Here is an 18,485-nt window from a genome sequence, read left to right as displayed (position 1 = left end):
TCTGCGCAAGCAATCCGGCCTCAGGACACGCTTCAACGGCAAACTCACATGCCAACGGCGTGTTTATTCACACGAAACTGTTCTGTACTGTCAGTGGCAAAGGTATACTCTTTCAGTTAGTTCAATGAGACAATAGCGACATTGGCTACAAATGTAAAAACATTGTTTCTTTACCTACTGTTAGCAGTGATTGCAGACGAGGTAACCGCGTAATGGTTTTATAGCTTCTTCTCTAAACCCTATCATACTATACAATAACGTGACTGTTGCTGGCCATTACTTAACTTTTCAATATATTTGGCAACCTCCCTACGTGACTAATTTTAACCACATCAACGTTATTTGTTAAACGTACAGTAGTTTTGGCTATATGTTGTTTTAGTGCAGTAACATGTTAATCTTAAATGGGTTTAGTTCAATATGTTTAGAATTGAATTCAACTTTATTAACTGGTGTATGGCGGCACGCATTGCGGCTTTGTAACCAAGCGCACCTAGCGCACCTGTAGTATTCGAAGGCACCCGCGGCACAGTTGTGTTGTTGTTGCTACCAGCAGAAGCGCATTGGATCCCAACAACAGACAAAGTTGCTAACTATGCATATTACAATAAAGGAGAAAACAGAGAAAACTGGTTGTGATCTCGACCAAACACAACGATCAAGGCCTAATAATCAATGATAATTCTAGTTGTTTTAAAATTGTTATAATTCTATGTAAATAAGCGTTTAAATCGAATGTAATGTTATAATTGAATTTATTTTAGGGGACTAATTTATACACCGATGTGTTACGTTGCACAAACTCTCTAAATGTTAATGTTTAATAGAAAATGTTTTGGTTTTATTGGGGCCGGTGGGCTAACTGGTGGGGCTATAGTGTCAGTAATTGCGATTGAAACACCACATAATTTGATCCAACTTGGGAGCTGGTGGGGTAATTGTGACGGGTCCTACGAGGCTACGACAGAACAACCACTTACCCAAAAAACAATGGCACAAGCAACATTGCAGAAAATGTTATATATTTCGACCAATAATGTGACTATTTAAAGCAGCAACCATCATGGCGTTTATAAATTCTTGATACACCCACACGCCTAAGTTTGCTATACTGAAAACATCACTTAATTATGACAAGCATTTGCGCAAATGCAAATCGTAGACACTTCTCCACCATACCTGAGACAGGAGAGGGCACGTTTCTGCTTTAAACTGATTTTTATAACGTTAATTGTTTCTTTGCTGGCATAAACAATTGTGCAAAACTTTTTTTACTTGTTTTCTTCAGGCATACAGACTAAACAAAATGAACTGTCTAACATTCTTAATCACGAATTTGTCTATTACCCAAGTAGCTATAAGTATATTGGCTTTTATTTTGGCTTATCACTGGTACAAAAGGCCAAAGAACTTTCCACCAGGGCCACGTGGTTTACCATTTCTAGGGGTTGTTCCATGGATTGGAAAGTATCCGGAGCGAGTTTTCGCCCAATGGAGCAAAGCATACGGACCTATTATGTCAGTGCGGATGGGAACAAAAGACTGGATTGTGCTTAACGATTATGACAGTATTCACGAGGCAAGTTTTAAAATTGTACCCAGTTTAACTATGTTTCGTTATGTATATCATCCCAACAACATACCCTAGACTCTAGAGCACGTTTTCTGTAATATGTGCTATGGTATAAAGATTAAACATCAGCACTTAAAACGGAAAAACAATTTGAATAATTTTAAACAGGCTTTGGTAAAAGGAAAAGAGGTTTTTTCCGGTCGACCGCGCATTCAAGTTTTTGAACAATTTCACCAAAATCATGGAATCGTGTTTTTGGACAACGGTCCAAGATGGAAGTCACAAAGAAAATTTGGTTTGACAACGCTGCGGGGGTAAGTATTTACTTACGTCACACTCTGGAACTTTCATTTTTTGGTTGTAACTATCCTTTTTTCTGGAGCACTCGTGGTACAAGTTAAATATTTTATTGCAACTCCGTATACCCCAGCAAAGCAAAAGCTTAAATTACAACTAAAAGGTAATTTAACCTTAGCAGAAGTATTTCCAGAACAACTTGTTTAGTAATATTCCCTTGCGAGGAAATAATTCAAATAAGCGCCCCATAAGAGCAATTTAACAAATAAATTGTGAATATATACTACAACGATCTGCAGGTAATTTTTTGCCAATAATGATCCCAGCCCGGTCCCCGTAGTTGAGACAGTGAAACCTCGGTGAATCTAATTTTAAACTTATGGAAAATGTCTTTTGTTGAGGAGCCCTGGTTTATAGTTATATCACTTTAAGTACTGCCAGAATTGACAGTAAATGATAAATATGTATCTCATGCAAAAAAATCCGATATAATTTTAAAACCTTTTGTGAAAGTTGAAGATTTACTGATCTGGTTTTTAAGATTTGGAGTCGGCAAACGTAGTATGGAAGAACGTGTTCAGGAGGAAGCCGAATATTTGTGCAAATCGATGCAGGAACAAGAAGGAAAACCTTTTGATATACTGGTAAACCTTTATTTGTAAAAAAAAGGTGCAAAATTGTATCTTCTTTATGTTATTTTACAGGACCAACTTACCAATGCAGTATCTAATAACATCTGCAGTGTAATTTGTGGAAAACGGTTTGGATATGATGACAAGTTGTTCACAGAGGTTATATCTCGACTGACAACGAAGTAAGTGTGTAAGTATAAAGCGGTGAGATAGCTACATCAAGTTTTGATTTAATCTTCGATCAGCTGAGAAGAAATAAAGTTATATATTGTAAGTTATGGATTAATACATTATGTTTTGCAATCACAGCTTTACCAACCCGAAAACCATGTTTATGTTGCGAATTTTTATGTTTGTGCCGTTTTTGATGAAAGTTCCACCCTTCAAACGGATTAATACAACTTTTCTGGGTCACATTTTATTTGTAATTGGTAAGTGGTAAAGTATAAAGCGAAAACTAGAACAACGTTTTTTTACGGTCGTCCAACTTTTTTGTTCAGATTTTTTGAAGCAAGTGGTATCTGAACACAAACTTACTTTTGACAAAGAAAATCCTCGTGATTTTATTGACGCTTTTATTCAAGAAATGGAGGCTGGTAAAGATCATCATTTTACCGTGAGAAAATTTTGGACCGAAACAACATCTTAAATGTTATGTATATAGTAAAAATGATATGCTGCTTTATGTACAGGAAACCCAGTTGCTACAATTTGTACGAGGGTTGTTTGTGGCTGGAACGGAAACCGCAACAAGTACTTTACGATGGTCGATCCTTTCTATGATACATTATCCAAACACACAGATAAAATTGCATGAAGAAATAGTAAAAGTCGTTGGTATACTTATTCGTTTGTTAACATTAATTCTTTGTTGTTGTTTTTTCAAATTGTAAGTTTGTATTGGTAAGGTTCGGAAGCAGTTGTTGCGATTCAACATAAAGAAGACATGCCCTATACATCAGCCTTCATCGAAGAAATTTACAGGTTTAGGACACTTGCTCCCCTAAGTGTACCCCACAAGACCAACCAAGATGTCAAAATAAATGGACACTTTATTCCACGAAACACTCAGGTATTACGCCACTTTGTATCAGACCGGTCATTGTGATATTTTGTCCGAAAAAGGTGGCGCTCAGGTTGAAGATGGAAACTTCGAACACTTACATTTCGTTCTCGGCATAAGTCGTTTTATTATTTTAGGTTAGCCCAAATCTTTGGGCTGTTCACAACGATCCAAATTATTTCAAAAACCCGGAGTTGTTTCAACCTGAGCGCCACCTCGATGACAAAGGAATGTTTGTCAAGTCAGGCCGAGTAATTCCATTTTCTGTTGGGCCACGTCACTGCTTGGGAGAACAACTGGCCAGGATGGAGGTTTTTATTTTTCTGGTTTCTTTGGTCCAGAAATTCGAGTTTAAGGCAAATCCCATGGACGACAAGTTACCAGATATTGTTGTCGGTTCAAGTGGGCAACTTTTTGTGCCGTTGCCGTTTAAGGTTGTTGCCAAGGAACGATAAAAAAGCGTAAAACCAGTTTTATGCAATTTTCGTAATTTCGTTGTGTTGGTTCGTTAAACTGGGAACAACATGAAGACGAAAATATTGTTTTCGCTGTATTGTCGTAAATAAACACACGTCGAAGTTTTTTGTGTGCAGACTTATGTACCTATTTTGCTACTTCATTTGTGTTAAACTTAGATAATCAAAATGTTATTTGTGTTAAACTGAGGTTGATGTCGCCCACGCAAGTTTAGTAATCGAAGTTTGACTAAGATGAACGTGCCGTGTTGATGAATTTTATTTTCCACTAATCTTGAGCTAATAAAGTGATTAAAATGTTCCTCAGACCTAACAATCTTTGAGAACTAGGTCAAGGAGGTAACTGAGCAGCTGGTTTAATAATTGTGCATCCTAATGACAGGTTTGGAATCAATGTTTTTAAAAAAAAATTGGAATCCCCAAAAAAGTGTGCTAAAATCGTGTCGTGGCACCGTTCGGATTTAACAAATGACCAGTCAGAATCCGTCAAAGGCACTTAACTAGCGTATGTAAGGTTTAACTGAATTAGACAAAACGAATTATTCTGTGGTTGACATAAAAAAATTATCAAATGTAAATTTAGTTGCTCTCCCACGGTTTTTGACGGTGGCTCGTAATCCCACGTAGCTAGATTCCAATTAATGAGAGTAACAATAAAAGCAAACGATATGCGGCAGGTCATTTAATTTATTTTTATATTTATTACACATTTATTATTAAACAAATTTTAAGACAGCCACAAAAGCGCAAATCCACTGACACTGTATAGCCTACAACCGCCCTTTCACTTTTAATAGTGCCGATAAAGACTAATGGTTACAACAAACGTTAAGTTAGCAACTGCGGAGTTTTTTTACAAGGTGCGCCATAATAGCTAATTGTATAGAGGGCATATAATCCCACACAGAAAAGCACTACAGGTTTGCCTAATTTGAAAAACAAACACACACAATGGTTGCAATTAAGTCATTGAAACAAACAAAGGGCGATATTAAAAGCTCAACCCAATTACTCATGCAAAAAAACAACCAGAAGCCGTTACGTACTGCTGTATAAATTAGAAATCACGAAGCTCTGGTGGAATATACATGTTTCCAGGATCAAAAGCAGAAGTAGTTGCATTGTCCATTTCGCCGGCGAGTTGATTGCCAGCGTCCAGACGATGAGACACCCCACCTAACCAAAAAGACAACGGAAAATTAGGCACAAGAAATTTCGTAGCCAACGTCATGATGTATAGAGGCGCAGGTACCATATGACCCAAATCAAGGTTTATAATTAATTACACGTGTTTTACTCAAGATTTTTAGCAGACTTAAGACTTTGATAAGACTGAAGTCACCAGTCGCTTTTCTTTTATATATCACATACATTACATGTATATGCATCCTCAGTATCTCATTCAACTATATAATCTAGTTATTAAACCACTTTTTTGCAAACATATGCCAGTTTTCGTTTGTACATTGCAACAATTGATTGCGTCATGAAAAAGTGAAAACATTACTAATCAAGAGATGCCATCAATAGTTGTTTTTATATCATTGTGGAGTTTGTTAGAACAATGACTGGTTTTCTTTCTAGATGCAGAACGTACAAACGCGCACATAAAGTTGCAGAGCGACGTTTGTCTGGTGCCTTTATGTTTGTTTGTTTTTTTAATGCGAGAAACAAAACTACTAGCACGTAAGGCAAACTATTTTTTTGGTTGGTTCAGTACTGAGGAGCGACATACAGTAAGTGTGCTATTGTTTCGGAGACTACAACCTACAGTTCTATTTGCAACACGCCCAACAACTATTGCCTTAGTAGTCAACATTGTCCTTGTTGACTACTATTTTGCTTTTTCGCAACGCAAAATACGTCATAAAATTCGGGGGGAAATGAGGCTGTTAATCCACACTGTGCCACTTGAGTTTGTTGATAACGATTGATCCGTAATCATTATTTGAGATTCATTGTCAATTCAAACTTTACAATCCAACTAGTTACTTAAATTTTTTGGTGTGTGACAACGCTTCGCACAAAGCACCGAGACATACCAATATTTTCACCACATTCCGGACACTTGCTTCTTTCTGTCGCTCCACCACACTCTCCAATGCAATAGATGTGTCCATTTTTGCATTTGTACCAATGTCCTTTACTTAAATTCATAGCACTTACAATCATTTTTCGCTCATCATCAGAAATACCCAGTCCACTAAACAACCCTGGGTTCTGGCAAAAATAAGGTAGTTAAGTTTGTTGATGGATTTAACCAACAAGGACTAACAATTTACGCACCTTTAGCTTCAACATTTTCATGCCTTTTTTTACAGTCTTTTTTTTTTCGTTGCAGTACGGTGCCAAGTCATTGAAAAGAAGTTCTTCAAGCTCATCCACCAAACGCTTTGAGTCGGAATGACGACTATATATATTAATGCATTTTCAAAAAATACGACGGCTAATGGCTTTTGCTGCAGAAGAATGCTTAAAACTAATGGTTAGTTAAATACTGCTCCTTCTTCCATTTCCAAAGTTTGTTGCTGGAGAGCAGCAGTAAGTACACCAGCAAATAGGCAAACAATTAATTTAAAAACTGAGTAAAGAAAATACTTAGTTATTTTTGTGTTTAAATAAAAGTAGAGCAAACCTGCCAATAGATGTCTTTATCGCGAAAAGCACAGCGCATTGTTTCAGTCTCATTAATTCTTGTTCCACATCTCCAGTTTCCTGCTTTGAAAAGTTGAACCTTGAGCGCATAACCCATACGCGTAATCTCTCACAGCTTTGATTAAATTCTTTCCATGTGCCTTTAAACACAAAGCAATTTATCATCTCCAATATAAGTAGCATAACATTGCCACACCTGGAAATAGCAGTTGTATTGTTGTTGCTTTGTCCTTTAAATCTTTTTTGATTTCCGCCAAGCATTGCAATCCGTTGTATTTAACTTCGGCGACGTGAACATCAGTTAAAGTTTTGACACGCTTCTGATATATTATGGAAAAAAAAGGTAAAGGGATGTTTATCAATAAACGTATGTTATAATATGGAGGTATTTACTTCATGCAGTTGGTCATATAGAATATCATATTCCGTTTTGTAAAACGCGGGAAGCGCTTTGTCTTCGGCAATTTCTCTCTGCAGTCTTTTCCTTTGTTCTGCTACATCAAATATGTTGCCAGATAGTTTCATTTTGACAACGTTGATCATTCTAAAACAAGTAAAGTATAGAAACCTGAATAAAGGTTTGTTTTTGTTTGATATTTTGTGAACAGCTTGATCATATAAACCTTGTTTGTCAGTCTATATTGATAATTCTTTGTAATTAATAACCAAATTTTAAATAAAACGAACACGTAGCTCATATTTACTCAATTTGTTTGTTAACAATATTTCCATATCTTCTTGATCTGCGAATGGGTGCCTTGCATCTGGGACATTCCTTTAAAGTAATCCCAATATCTCCGTTTGTATCTTCACTGCTCTGGTTCATCCATTGATCAAGTCCCTGGTAGGTGAAGATGTGCTTGCAGTCATTCAGTTGTACAAAGCTAGGTAAACAACGTAATGTTTATGGTAGATAGAAATATGTGGGTGAAACCAGTTATTTATATCATTACAGTGCATCGTCCTCATCTTCATCTCCGAAAAATATTTCTGTGACCTTGTCCTTGTCACAAACGCGACAAAGTTTGGGACATGGCTCACCACACAGTCCGATGCACGGATGACCACAGGGCTTGTTTTTCTGAAAAGGCAGCAAATATGAAAACTACAGCAACAAAAATTTAAATATGGATTTTGGAGCTAAAAGACGCAAATTTTATTTGGGTTATATAAAAAACACTACAACTGACCGGACAAGGTAAATTGCAGGGTGGTCGATCGCACGGCTCAGAACACAGCTTAGAACATGAGAAGTGCTTACAACTCCACCGGCATTTTTCGCTGTAAAAATTAAACTAGTTACAAGTACAGAGTGCCTTGAAAATTCGGGGAAAAAAACAGTATTTACGTGCAAGGAATACAAGGTTCACGACAACCTTTCTTGCATTTGCTATGTTCACATTGTGTTGTACACTTCTGTGTGCATGGTGGACAGTTCATTGCACAAGTTTCTTTACACGTGTGGCCACAAATTAACACCCGGTTGCATTTCTGTTTGCATCTAACATGAACGCGACCCTGTTTCACAATAAACAGAATGTTTTTATGGAGAACTATTTGGCGATCCGATGGCTGAAACGCCACTATTACCTGAAAGCAATCGACACATGTTCCTTTGCAGTAATGCTCACAACTTAGCATGACATCGCACTTTTCTTTACACATGCTTTTGTCAACTTTCAAAGAAAGATAACAGGGGACTTTTGTCTCATGACCACAAGGAGAGTTCACTAAAAATAAAATTTTGTTTTGTTGAAAACTTGTTAATTCAGAATATTACCGAGCGTAAAAGTTACCTTTTACTAAAACCATACATTTACTGGTACAAGGTCCAGAACATTTTCCAGCACATTTGTGATCACAGTCAAGCGTTTTTGTACAAGGCATTTGACACTGAAAACTTTCTGGATTTTGATAGCAGGGAACTTGCTGCGAGTGGTAGCAGCTCGGAATAATCTGCAGCATGATACACATTCCAATTCGGGGCCTTGTTTTATGTTTCGTTTATTTAGGTTTTACCTTCGTCACTAGCTCTTTACACGATCCACATTTCTGGTGGCACATCAACCTACATTTGTGACCATGCTCACATGACTTCGGACATGGTTTTCGGCATTTGTATTGAGAATGATCCTCGTCATCAGGATGGCAGCTTCGTGCACAACAGTGTCCACATGGAAGCCTGTACTCGCATGGTTTACCGCATCCACCTGTAATAAGTTTATTTGTTGTATGGTTCATTACTTCATCAGGATGTAGACACATACCCTCTGGAACTTTATTGAAATCTGTAGCGGTGGCAGCTTGGGTAACATAATCTGGATGATTTTTACATTGCAGAGGCAACGAAGTTGCAAACATTTGCTTTTTTTCCAAATTTTTAACAATGCGTCTCCACAGCCCACTTTTTTGTTGAAGTACCTGTTTAGTACACATAAACGAAATTTTACAAAGAACAGCAATAATGAAAAGATACTTACGGTAAAATTTCCAATGCAATAGAGACCCTTTTTTGCACGCGACAGAGCCACACACACCCGGTTTTCAACTTTCAGAAATCCAATGTTTTCCTGAAAACATTTACTCCTATTTTAGCGCAAGATGTTGAAAGGGCAAATTTTAAATAACACACTTAACACGAACCTCCTTGTTGCTGCGGACCAACGAAAGTAGAATAATATCATTTTCCTCGCCCTGGAAATTGTCAACGGCCGTCACCCTTACTCCAGCATGAAGTTTTGACTTCATGATCCGTTTAAAAGCAAAAAGTTGACCTAAAAAAAAGTTTTTTATTAGACTAATTTTAGTCAATAAATTCATGTGCAATATTACCTGTATACGCAGCAAGTATTGTAATCTGCCCCGGATTGTATCCTTGGCACATCAGATACTGACAAAGTGAAACCATGTAATCTGCCTCATGTTGGTTAATCTGTGTCGCAAAAATTCACATAAGATTGTTACGTCGATCAGGGTTGTAAGTCGGGTCGGACTCAGGCCGGAATCGGGTTTAGGTTTTTGAAATAAAAACGGGCTTGATTCGGGCCCGACTTTACACTTTGTGTAAGTATTTTTTTAAATAAACTAGAAGGGTGGCTTAGCACATATTGCCCTTGCATATACACTATAACCTATTTTAAAACATAAATATATTTCCTATGCTTATTTTGTATTGGGTCCCATATTAGCCATCGTCTTTTATAACCTTGGTTGTTTCTGCAGGCAAAAACTCATAGGTCCCCACACATGCAAAGTTGAAAATAATGCAATTCAAGAGATAACCATGAGAAAGTCGGGTGTTGTAAGGTAAAACACAGTGATCGGCACTGGGCTTAAATAACAATACTATGTAGAATACAAACTATAAAATTAGATTCACCCCAGATATTGTTTGAAGTATGTCCTATTTAACGTTTTAAAAAACTGACCCATTTTAGGGGGCTAGTAGGGCAACTAATTGGGTTCGACACACAAACTAAAAAATATATAAAAACCACAATGACTCAATCAATAGTACTGCAAAATTTCAGCCCAATCCACCAATGTTTAACATTTCGACCACTAGAGGTGTTTTGAGCAACAACCGTTACTGTTTCTGACGTCATAGGGCTGTTAACAAGCCCCTAACTGCCATGGCGCAAAAACGACCACCAAGCAACCCACCAACGAGCAACATACAACTGGTTGCCCTTGTAACACTATTGCTCCAAAGAAATCTTTCGTTTGTGGTGCCCAGTAACATACAAATACGTTTTACACTTTGGGGGCTTGTGGGGTAAATGTTAGGACTACAGGGTTGAACACAACAATCGACACCTATAAATGGCATACTATACAAGAAATCCAAATTTCAGTCAATTCTGACACTGTTTAAAAACTCACCCATTTTAGGGGGCTAGCGGGGTAAATACTGAGGTTATCAACAAAAACAAAGTGGGATGCACATCTACATGAATATATCTACCATCTGTGTAAATTTCCGCCAAATCCATCAAACATTTGATGGAAAAACGAGTCGGACAAAATTTGGGTAAAAACACCCATTTTAGGGGGCGAGCTGGGTAAATACTGGGGTTATCAACAAAAACAATGTTGCCTTTGTTGCCTTGGCCTTTTCTGAGGCTTCAAGTATAGGACTGACCATCAAACTTTCGGGCCTAAACGGGCTTTTCAAAAACGATCCGGGTCGGGCCGGGTTTTGGGCTTGTACTTTCGGGTTCGGGCCAGGTTCGGGCCAGGTCCGGGCTCCAATTTCAGGCCCGTTTACAACTCTGACATATAATGACCACAAGCTTTCCTTCATACCTTGCTTCTACCATCTGCAACACTTTCTTCAAGATGTTCGTGGGTGATAAAAAACACGTTCTTTTGTACACCGCAAATGTTTTCGTATTCCTTCACGCTAAAGTGGTCGACCAAATCAGGGTAGATATCGATACGAAGTAAGTCCGCGATGTTGGGTCGCATACGATGTTGGATTTGCAGTCGAGCATACTTAGATCCATTTTTTATCTAAGAATTTGTGTCTGTGCTATTAGCTTACTATGTGCAAACAAAATTAAACGATGCGAATCTACCATTCTTTCAAAAAGGGACACTTCAAGGTTATATTTGACAGCAAGCTCATACACCGTTGGAGAAGGTTTAAGTTGTTGATGGTCGCCGATCAAGATCAGATGTTCGGTTGTTTCGGGCATTGAAGTGACAATATGGGCTTCAAGGACTTCAGCAGCCTCCTCAACTATCACTACTTTCACCTGCGTAGTTCGGGCAATATTAAAGTTAGTCAGTAGCGTATTGAATATTGACACTTGTTTACCGGCAGTTTGTTTATAATGTCGCGATATTTGGCAGCCCCCGTGGTCGTAATGCCAATAACATCAGCTTGTTGCAAAACATTACGGTCTTCGGATCGCTGGAGCTCCTGCAATGTTTTGGCCAACCGGTTGTATTCAAGAATATGCTTTTCAACATCAGCACGTAGTTTCAGGCGAAAATCTGCCACCCACCTCCTGCAAGCGAAAAGAAAATGAATAAAAACGAATAAACATTAGATCTACAAATTATAAGCAAGATACCTATACAAGCTCCACCGTTCTTCCCGGCTAAGCTTAAAGACGTCTGTTATTCGCCTTGCAGCATCAGTTGACATGGCGTCTGTCTTGCCTATTTCCCTTTTAAGCTGCTTCTTTCTTCTCTTTTTTTCGTTATTTTGCAGTTGCCATCCCTCTTCATTGGGGTCAACATTTTCTGTTGACAAAGTCACAAGTAAAAATTATACAAACTATTCCCATTAAATTACTTTTCAGATTACCTTCAATATTTTCAAAAGTTGCTGCAGACATCTGATTAATTAGATTTTGTCTTTCCTTTTCTTTTCTTCTGTCCACAGCAGCTAGTGGTTCATCATCTAAAGCCCCAAAAAACATTATTTACCTGACAATACAATTAAATACAGCATTAAATAAGACATTTTTACAATATATTAATTGCAACATTAAGCGCAATATAAGTTGGCAGTCATAACACTAATGTCTTTTAACATTTTTTTATTTGTAAATTCAATACTAAAACTTTCACCAATCAAAATTCTTTGTTCTTGCAGCAAAGCTGCCTCCTCTTCAATTTGAAATTCATCATTTTCCACTAATCTCTCTTGACCAATTTCAGTTTGTTCCAGCTTTAGAGTAGTGTCTGTTTTATTGTGTAATAAAGGAATAAAATCCGATATGCATTAAAAAAAATTATATGTTTAGTTTGTTTTCTCACCATCAAGTTTTGATTTATAGTCTAGCCATCCTTGAAGGTGTTGCAGATCAGGACTACCTGGCAATGTGGAACAAAAAAAAGAAGTTGACCAATACACTTTTAAAAACTAAATTTCTTACAGACAAATTTGACACAATAGGTTGTTATGCAATTTTCAGAACAAGACCAAAAATAATCATCATAGTTAATATTTTTTGCATTAATATGGAGCAAAAGTACCCCAAAAATTTAACATATAATTAACGTAAACCATCTAAGGTACCAGAAACAAATCAGATTAATCATTAATTAAAATTGTACAAAATGTATGATACTTAAAGATAGTAAACCACAATTCGTTTATACTCACCGGTTACCAAAAAAGCACAGGCAATTTCTTCTTTTTTGTATCCTTGATTTTTCAATGGTGTGTCCATAAATGGTAAATGTGTTTGCTTTAAAATTTCAACAATCATTTCTGCATGACAAACAAAATACACTGATAGAACAAACAACATTTGAAAAATACAGAAACAATACCTGTCGGTGGGAGTTTGAAACCGCGAAACACAAACCTAGTGTGGCACATATACTGAAACATCAGTTGAAAGTTTAATGATTCTGCAAAATAAGTGCAATATTAAATGCCATTAAATCAAACATAATCACAAACTTGCATTGCACAACTTACGAGTGCAGAAAATTGAATCGTATATATGTTGCAAATGAAATTGTCCATGCAATCGACTGGCAATAGAGGAAAGGATCTCTAACCATAAAATACAAATAGTCAAGAATTTTTTTTTACTATTATGTATTAAAAAAAAAACATATAGTGTACCAGAAGCCAACAATTCCTTGTCCAGTTTTGTTTTTTCCACAGCCATCACCCCCAGCCATTCAATGAAAGTAATGTTTGCTGAAAATTTGTAATATTAAATTTTTTTACATACATCCTTACAACAAGACCACATACCATTTTTATTTTGTCCAAATTCGAATTGGTTATAAATATGCACTGGGATGACATGTTGAATAGTTTCCAAATTTAAAAGAATTGTGGTTGAGGCATCCAAAATTTCAATACTTTTCATCATTGTGCCTGAAAGACGCTTCATATCACCTATAAACAGGGTTGCCATCGACTTGAAACCAAAAATAAGGACACCAAAAAATGAAATTTTTGTTCAAAACTAAACCAACGTTTTTGAACAAATCTTTGCATTTACAAGAGCCACGATATATCATATGCAATAATTTTGCCAGAAACAATCTTTTGTAGCTACTCCTTGTTCGTAGAAAATATACTTCGTGCATCTCACAACAGCTCAGGTCTAGGCTAACTGTAACTTACAGCATAGATTTGACTAGTAATGGTGTTAAAAATAAGACAAAAGAAGGACTCAAGTCAAAAATAAGGACATTTCTTAGAAATAAGGACAATGAACTTTTCTAAGACATAGCCCTTCAAAATAAGGACAAATCTTAGAAAAAAGGACGGTATGGTAACCCTGCCTATAAATGTATATTTTTTAATTTGTTACAAAATTGTAGTTCAAATATTACCTCGCAAATTCCAAATTGTTTTTCTACTAAATGATGAACTGTAATTGCCTCTTCTTTTTGTTTGCATTAGTGTGTACTTTTCAAGGTTTTTGTTTTTACATCTGCCACCAACTCTCACAATTCCATCAGTCTGAAATTCAGCAATTCCTTCCAAAAACTGATCCAGTGCATGGTTAGTATAGCACACAACAAGAATGGGATGTTTAAGTTTTGTTTTTTCCATCCGATGTCTTGGTCTCTCATGATTAGTCAAGCTAAGAAAGTGTGTAGTGATATTAAATATTCTGCTACGAAGTTAGATTTTATTTCAAAAAATTATGTCTGTAGAGAAAAATCAGCTTTTAAACCCATATAAATATTGTTAATACTTGTTGGCAAGCATTAGCTTCATGATAATCAAGCCAATATATGTTTTTCCTGTTCCTGGTGGTCCTTGTATAATTGCCATTTCCCTGGTAAGAGCATTAATCAAGGCTTCTTTTTGAGACTTATCAAGTGAAAGATCCTCTGCATTTGGCCATGCCCATTCATCCAACACATCAAATGTACTGTATATTGAGGGTAATGCATCTAATAAATATTGAAAAATCATGTTCAGCTTAATGATATTCACAAAATAGTCAGTGTAATTTGCAGTCAATTTTTCATTAAATTCACAAATACAAAATGTATGTTATAAGTGAACCTTTAAAAACTGTGGAAAACTTGTAGTTTGCTTTGTGTGGATTGTCTCTTAAGTATTTTGGTGGCTGTCCCAATCGTTGGCACCTAAGGAGGTATCTTTCCAATGGAATTTCATCAATTTCTATCAAAATTATCGATTGTTAATTGACTGGCGCTGATTAATCACCTATCCACCAAACAGAAACCTTGAAGGCCAGCAAGAACATGTCGATATGCTTCAAAGTAGGCTTCAGTTTCTACCATGGTATACTCCTTATGCATGTCAACATCTGGTATTGAAAATGTCTGCTGTACCTCCTGTGGCAGTACACCTACAACATATCAAATAATTGCTGCCACTGTTTTTCACTGAATTTAGTGTTATTGCCTGAAATATTTCATAAACTTTTTTGCTTAATTGGCAATTGCACAAAGACACCCATAACAGAAGGTGAGAAAAATCTAGCCATTGAGATCAATGTTTTAGGCACTTTACTAAGCTCTATTTAATCCCAATATCTAACTAAGAATTTGCCTTATTGTGACACAATTATGTATTTAAAAAAGTTTCAATATTCTTTTCACCTATTTTTCCAGTTAGCCTATAAAGAAAAAAATTTACATCACTAATACAACCTTCTTTCAGAATTTGATTTAGAAGAGTGGGCCTAACCACTATCAAAAAAACTTGGTTGTTAAAATGTGGATCTGTAGTTTTATGACCTTGGGATCTGGAGTTTAGGTGAAAATCACCTTGCACATAAGGTACATACAATTTCTGGTCAAGCAAAAAGGGATGTAAATGTTTTACAATGTTGTTGTTTTAATGATTAGGCAGAAAACAATAATATAGTGGGTGTTTCAAATTTTGAAATCTTTATTGATGCAATACTTTTACAAACACTAGAAGTTAATAAAATTTGAGTTCAACAAACCATCATCATCTGATGCATATTCATCTGAACTTTCACTATTGCTGTCCTGCACTGATTGAACCTCTACAACACTTGTGCTGTGCACAAACTCAACATTTAAATACCCAAAGCCAAGTTTTTCTGGATCTCTCTGTGCTACTGTTGCAAAGAGTAGGTTTTTCTGAAATAATACAAGGTTAAATAGAATTAAGAGCAAATGTAACTCTAGCTAAACATACTTCAAACTTGTCAGAGGAAAGACAAATCAAATTTCCATACATAAGCCGTTTTGTGCTTTGCCATCGAATCTTTTTTAGAGGACTTGGATCAAAATGTATGCAGTATAGCATTCCTTGAAAGTTAACAATTTAAATTTGCACATGTGCAATAATTAAATATAAATATGGTACTATTCAAAAATGATGCCTGGAATCACACAATAAATATTTGATTTTCTAAAAATGATTTAAATACCTTTTGGCCCAGGATATGGATATTCAATTTTTACTTTGTTGTAGACTTTTATGTTTTGTATCCTTTTGCTTTTGGCAAAAACCATCGGATCTGGCAACAAGTTTTTGCATTTAAGAAACGTTATTTTAATTTTATCAAAGTCACATGAAAGTAACCTGCAGTTAAATACTCTTTAATGCCCTCACGAAGTGGACGAACAAAATCTTCACGAAGAAGTCTGTACTGAACATCCAAATAATGATGTTTGCTAAAAAAAAACAGATTTATATAATATGTTTTAATCCTAACTTTACATCCCATGATTTTGTACCTCTGATAAGCATCTGAAACCAGATTACATCTCACAAATGGATTGTTTGTTGAATTAATGTCAGATTGCTGAGGAAAGACTGGAATTGTTCGGAAATCTTCTGGGGGATTAGTAAGGTGCATTTCATTTAAAATGCGCATCTCCATTTCTTGCCTTTAAACATTATCAACAAATGTAACTGATCTTTCAACCAAGTTTTTTTATTTTTTTAAACCTGTCTTGTTTTTTGTCTTTCATGTCAGAAATTTTAGGTTTCTGGAACTCATTCCAAATTTCCTGGACTTCAGTTAATAATTCCATTATACCATCTTGTTCCTTAAGGTTCAGGTTTTCAATTGCATTTTCCACTATTAGTTTCAACATGGAAACCTTAAAAAAAAATTATTAGTACTGTATCTAGGTTTTGTATTATTCCAAAAAAGGCAGTAACTAAAAACTATTTTTCTTGCCTGTTTTCTTGATGTCAGTGGTAATTTAGTCATCCATGCTCTCAGGAGACAGAGACTGTTTCTGATATGAGTTGCAACATTCCGTTTATTGTGACTGTAAGTGATAAAAATGTAAAAACACAATGATATAATTTCAAAAGAATTTGGCTTACTTTTCCTGGGAAGATATTCCATGCAAAAATGTTGAAGCTTTTTCATGAAATTTACTATTCAGTGCTTTTTGCAAAACAAAGTTTACTGATTCACTTTCGGTATCATCACTGCACACTTTTGCTAAAACTTTTAGTACCATCTGAGTCATGCCTGCAATAGGAATTCCTATTTAAAAACCCACACTTTAAACAAAATGATACACATTTTACATAACATACCAAAAATTCATTTACCACTAGAGTATGATTAATTGATAGACAAAAGTGTAAAAAAGACTGGTAGTTTGATAATTAAAGTTAAAATTGCTGTGTATCATCTGGGTAAATGGATAGCTAAAATACAATTTTGTTTTGATATATATCTGTTACCTTGCAGCAAACGTTTGTGAGATAACATTCCTTTTTAAACATTATTTAGGTGTACTTGGTATGGGTTGTTAAAAAACATATTTCAAACCTTCACGCATGTCTTGCTTTAGAGTGAGATAAAATCCAGACGATTCTGTGGACAACCGAAGAGCCAAGTCTTGAGGACTTACAGTTGTATCCTCAAACATTGTTTCAAGAACTTTGTAAGGTATTGGTTTCATAAAACTAAAAACATTTGTGTAAAGGATATAAGAAGTTTAATGCAAAAGATAAAAAAGGTTTTTAACAATAAACAATTATATACTCTATAAAAAAGGGATATTAATGGCTCATGTACTGATAACCAAAGTGCAAAGCGATTTAGTAATATGTTTATTGAGAGTTTGTGACCATTATCTTTTGTGTTGAGTTAAAGAAAAGTCTAGCTCATGAGTTAGCTGCATGACTTGTCGACTTCTAATTAGTTGAACCCATCAAACCCCACTGGGTTTGAACAATGCTGCCCAAGTTACTTGCTCAGATGAACACAACTGGCAAACAAAGGATTAGAACCCACAACCTCACAAGGTGGTTGTGCTAACCCCTTGGCCATCTAAGCCACCAGCTTTTTTTTCAAATATCTAACTAAAAGTTTTGTTTTAACATGACACTTTGGAATAACCTTTTTATCTATTCTGCTTGTTTGACTAACAGTACAGAAAATTATTTTACATCATTACTACAACCTTCTTTCTGCATTTGGTTGGGAAGAGTGGCCCCGACCACTATCAGAAACACTTGGTTTGTTGACATGTGGATTTGTAGTTTCAGGTCTTTGAGGTCTGGAGTTTTGGCGAGAAACACCTTGCACACGACCAGAGTTTGCAGATCTAGGTAAACTTCGCCTACAACAATTTAGGTATCAGTATATATATATATATCAGTTAAAGGTTTCACAAAAGAACAGAACAAACTAGAAGGGTGGCTTAGCACATATTGCCCTTGCATATACACTATAACCTATTTTAAAACATAAATATATTTCCTTTGCTTATTTTGTATTCGGTCCCATATTAGCCATCATCATTTATAACTTTAGTCGTTTCTGCAGGCAAAAACTCATGGGTCCCCACACATGCAAAGTTGAAAATAATGCAATTCAAGA

At 36.0% G+C, this 18,485-nt stretch overlaps 2 protein-coding genes and 1 long non-coding RNA gene across 3 annotated transcripts; 1 reads left to right on the top strand and 2 right to left on the bottom strand.

The window, feature by feature from the left end:
* Positions 1–1,301: 1,301 nt before the first annotated feature.
* Positions 1,302–4,060, top strand: LOC145223475 (cytochrome P450 2J4-like). The gene is made up of 9 exons (XM_080089891.1): positions 1,302–1,579; positions 1,742–1,887; positions 2,412–2,514; positions 2,575–2,684; positions 2,812–2,933; positions 3,003–3,118; positions 3,195–3,339; positions 3,411–3,574; positions 3,703–4,060. The coding sequence occupies exons 1-9, from the start codon at positions 1,307–1,309 to the stop codon at positions 4,018–4,020; spliced, it is 1,497 nt and encodes a 498-aa protein (XP_079946017.1). The 5' UTR covers positions 1,302–1,306; the 3' UTR covers positions 4,021–4,060.
* Positions 4,061–4,720: 660 nt separating this feature from the next.
* On the bottom strand, positions 4,721–16,734 carry LOC145224432 (NFX1-type zinc finger-containing protein 1-like). Its single transcript, XM_080090921.1, has 39 exons — positions 16,586–16,734; positions 16,372–16,524; positions 16,217–16,308; positions 16,062–16,151; positions 15,827–15,939; positions 15,609–15,768; positions 14,880–15,005; positions 14,696–14,815; positions 14,379–14,580; positions 14,011–14,264; positions 13,421–13,567; positions 13,286–13,363; positions 13,136–13,213; positions 12,985–13,065; positions 12,815–12,922; positions 12,466–12,522; positions 12,277–12,390; positions 12,011–12,106; positions 11,775–11,946; positions 11,516–11,708; positions 11,274–11,453; positions 11,002–11,208; positions 9,529–9,628; positions 9,340–9,470; positions 9,177–9,266; positions 8,964–9,117; positions 8,716–8,906; positions 8,493–8,652; positions 8,287–8,426; positions 8,045–8,214; positions 7,887–7,977; positions 7,650–7,777; positions 7,401–7,580; positions 7,090–7,240; positions 6,893–7,016; positions 6,677–6,836; positions 6,328–6,451; positions 6,084–6,261; positions 4,721–5,217 (listed from the first exon to the last, which is right to left on the bottom strand). Exons 1-39 carry the CDS (start codon positions 16,732–16,734, stop codon positions 5,099–5,101), a joined length of 5,361 nt encoding a protein of 1,786 aa, XP_079947047.1. The 3' UTR covers positions 4,721–5,098.
* Positions 16,735–16,968: 234 nt separating this feature from the next.
* On the bottom strand, positions 16,969–18,219 carry LOC145223474 (uncharacterized). Its single transcript, XR_013859482.1, has 3 exons — positions 18,067–18,219; positions 17,430–17,566; positions 16,969–17,123 (listed from the first exon to the last, which is right to left on the bottom strand). It is a non-coding gene; the product is annotated as an uncharacterized LOC145223474 (long non-coding RNA).
* Positions 18,220–18,485: the final 266 nt, after the last annotated feature.

Source organism: Phallusia mammillata, chromosome 4 (genome assembly GCF_965637545.1).
Source record: "Phallusia mammillata chromosome 4, kaPhaMamm4.hap1.1, whole genome shotgun sequence".
NCBI lineage: Eukaryota > Metazoa > Chordata > Ascidiacea > Phlebobranchia > Ascidiidae > Phallusia > Phallusia mammillata.
The sequence above is the reverse complement of the archived record's forward strand: the minus strand, read 5'-3'. Positions and strand labels throughout refer to the sequence as shown.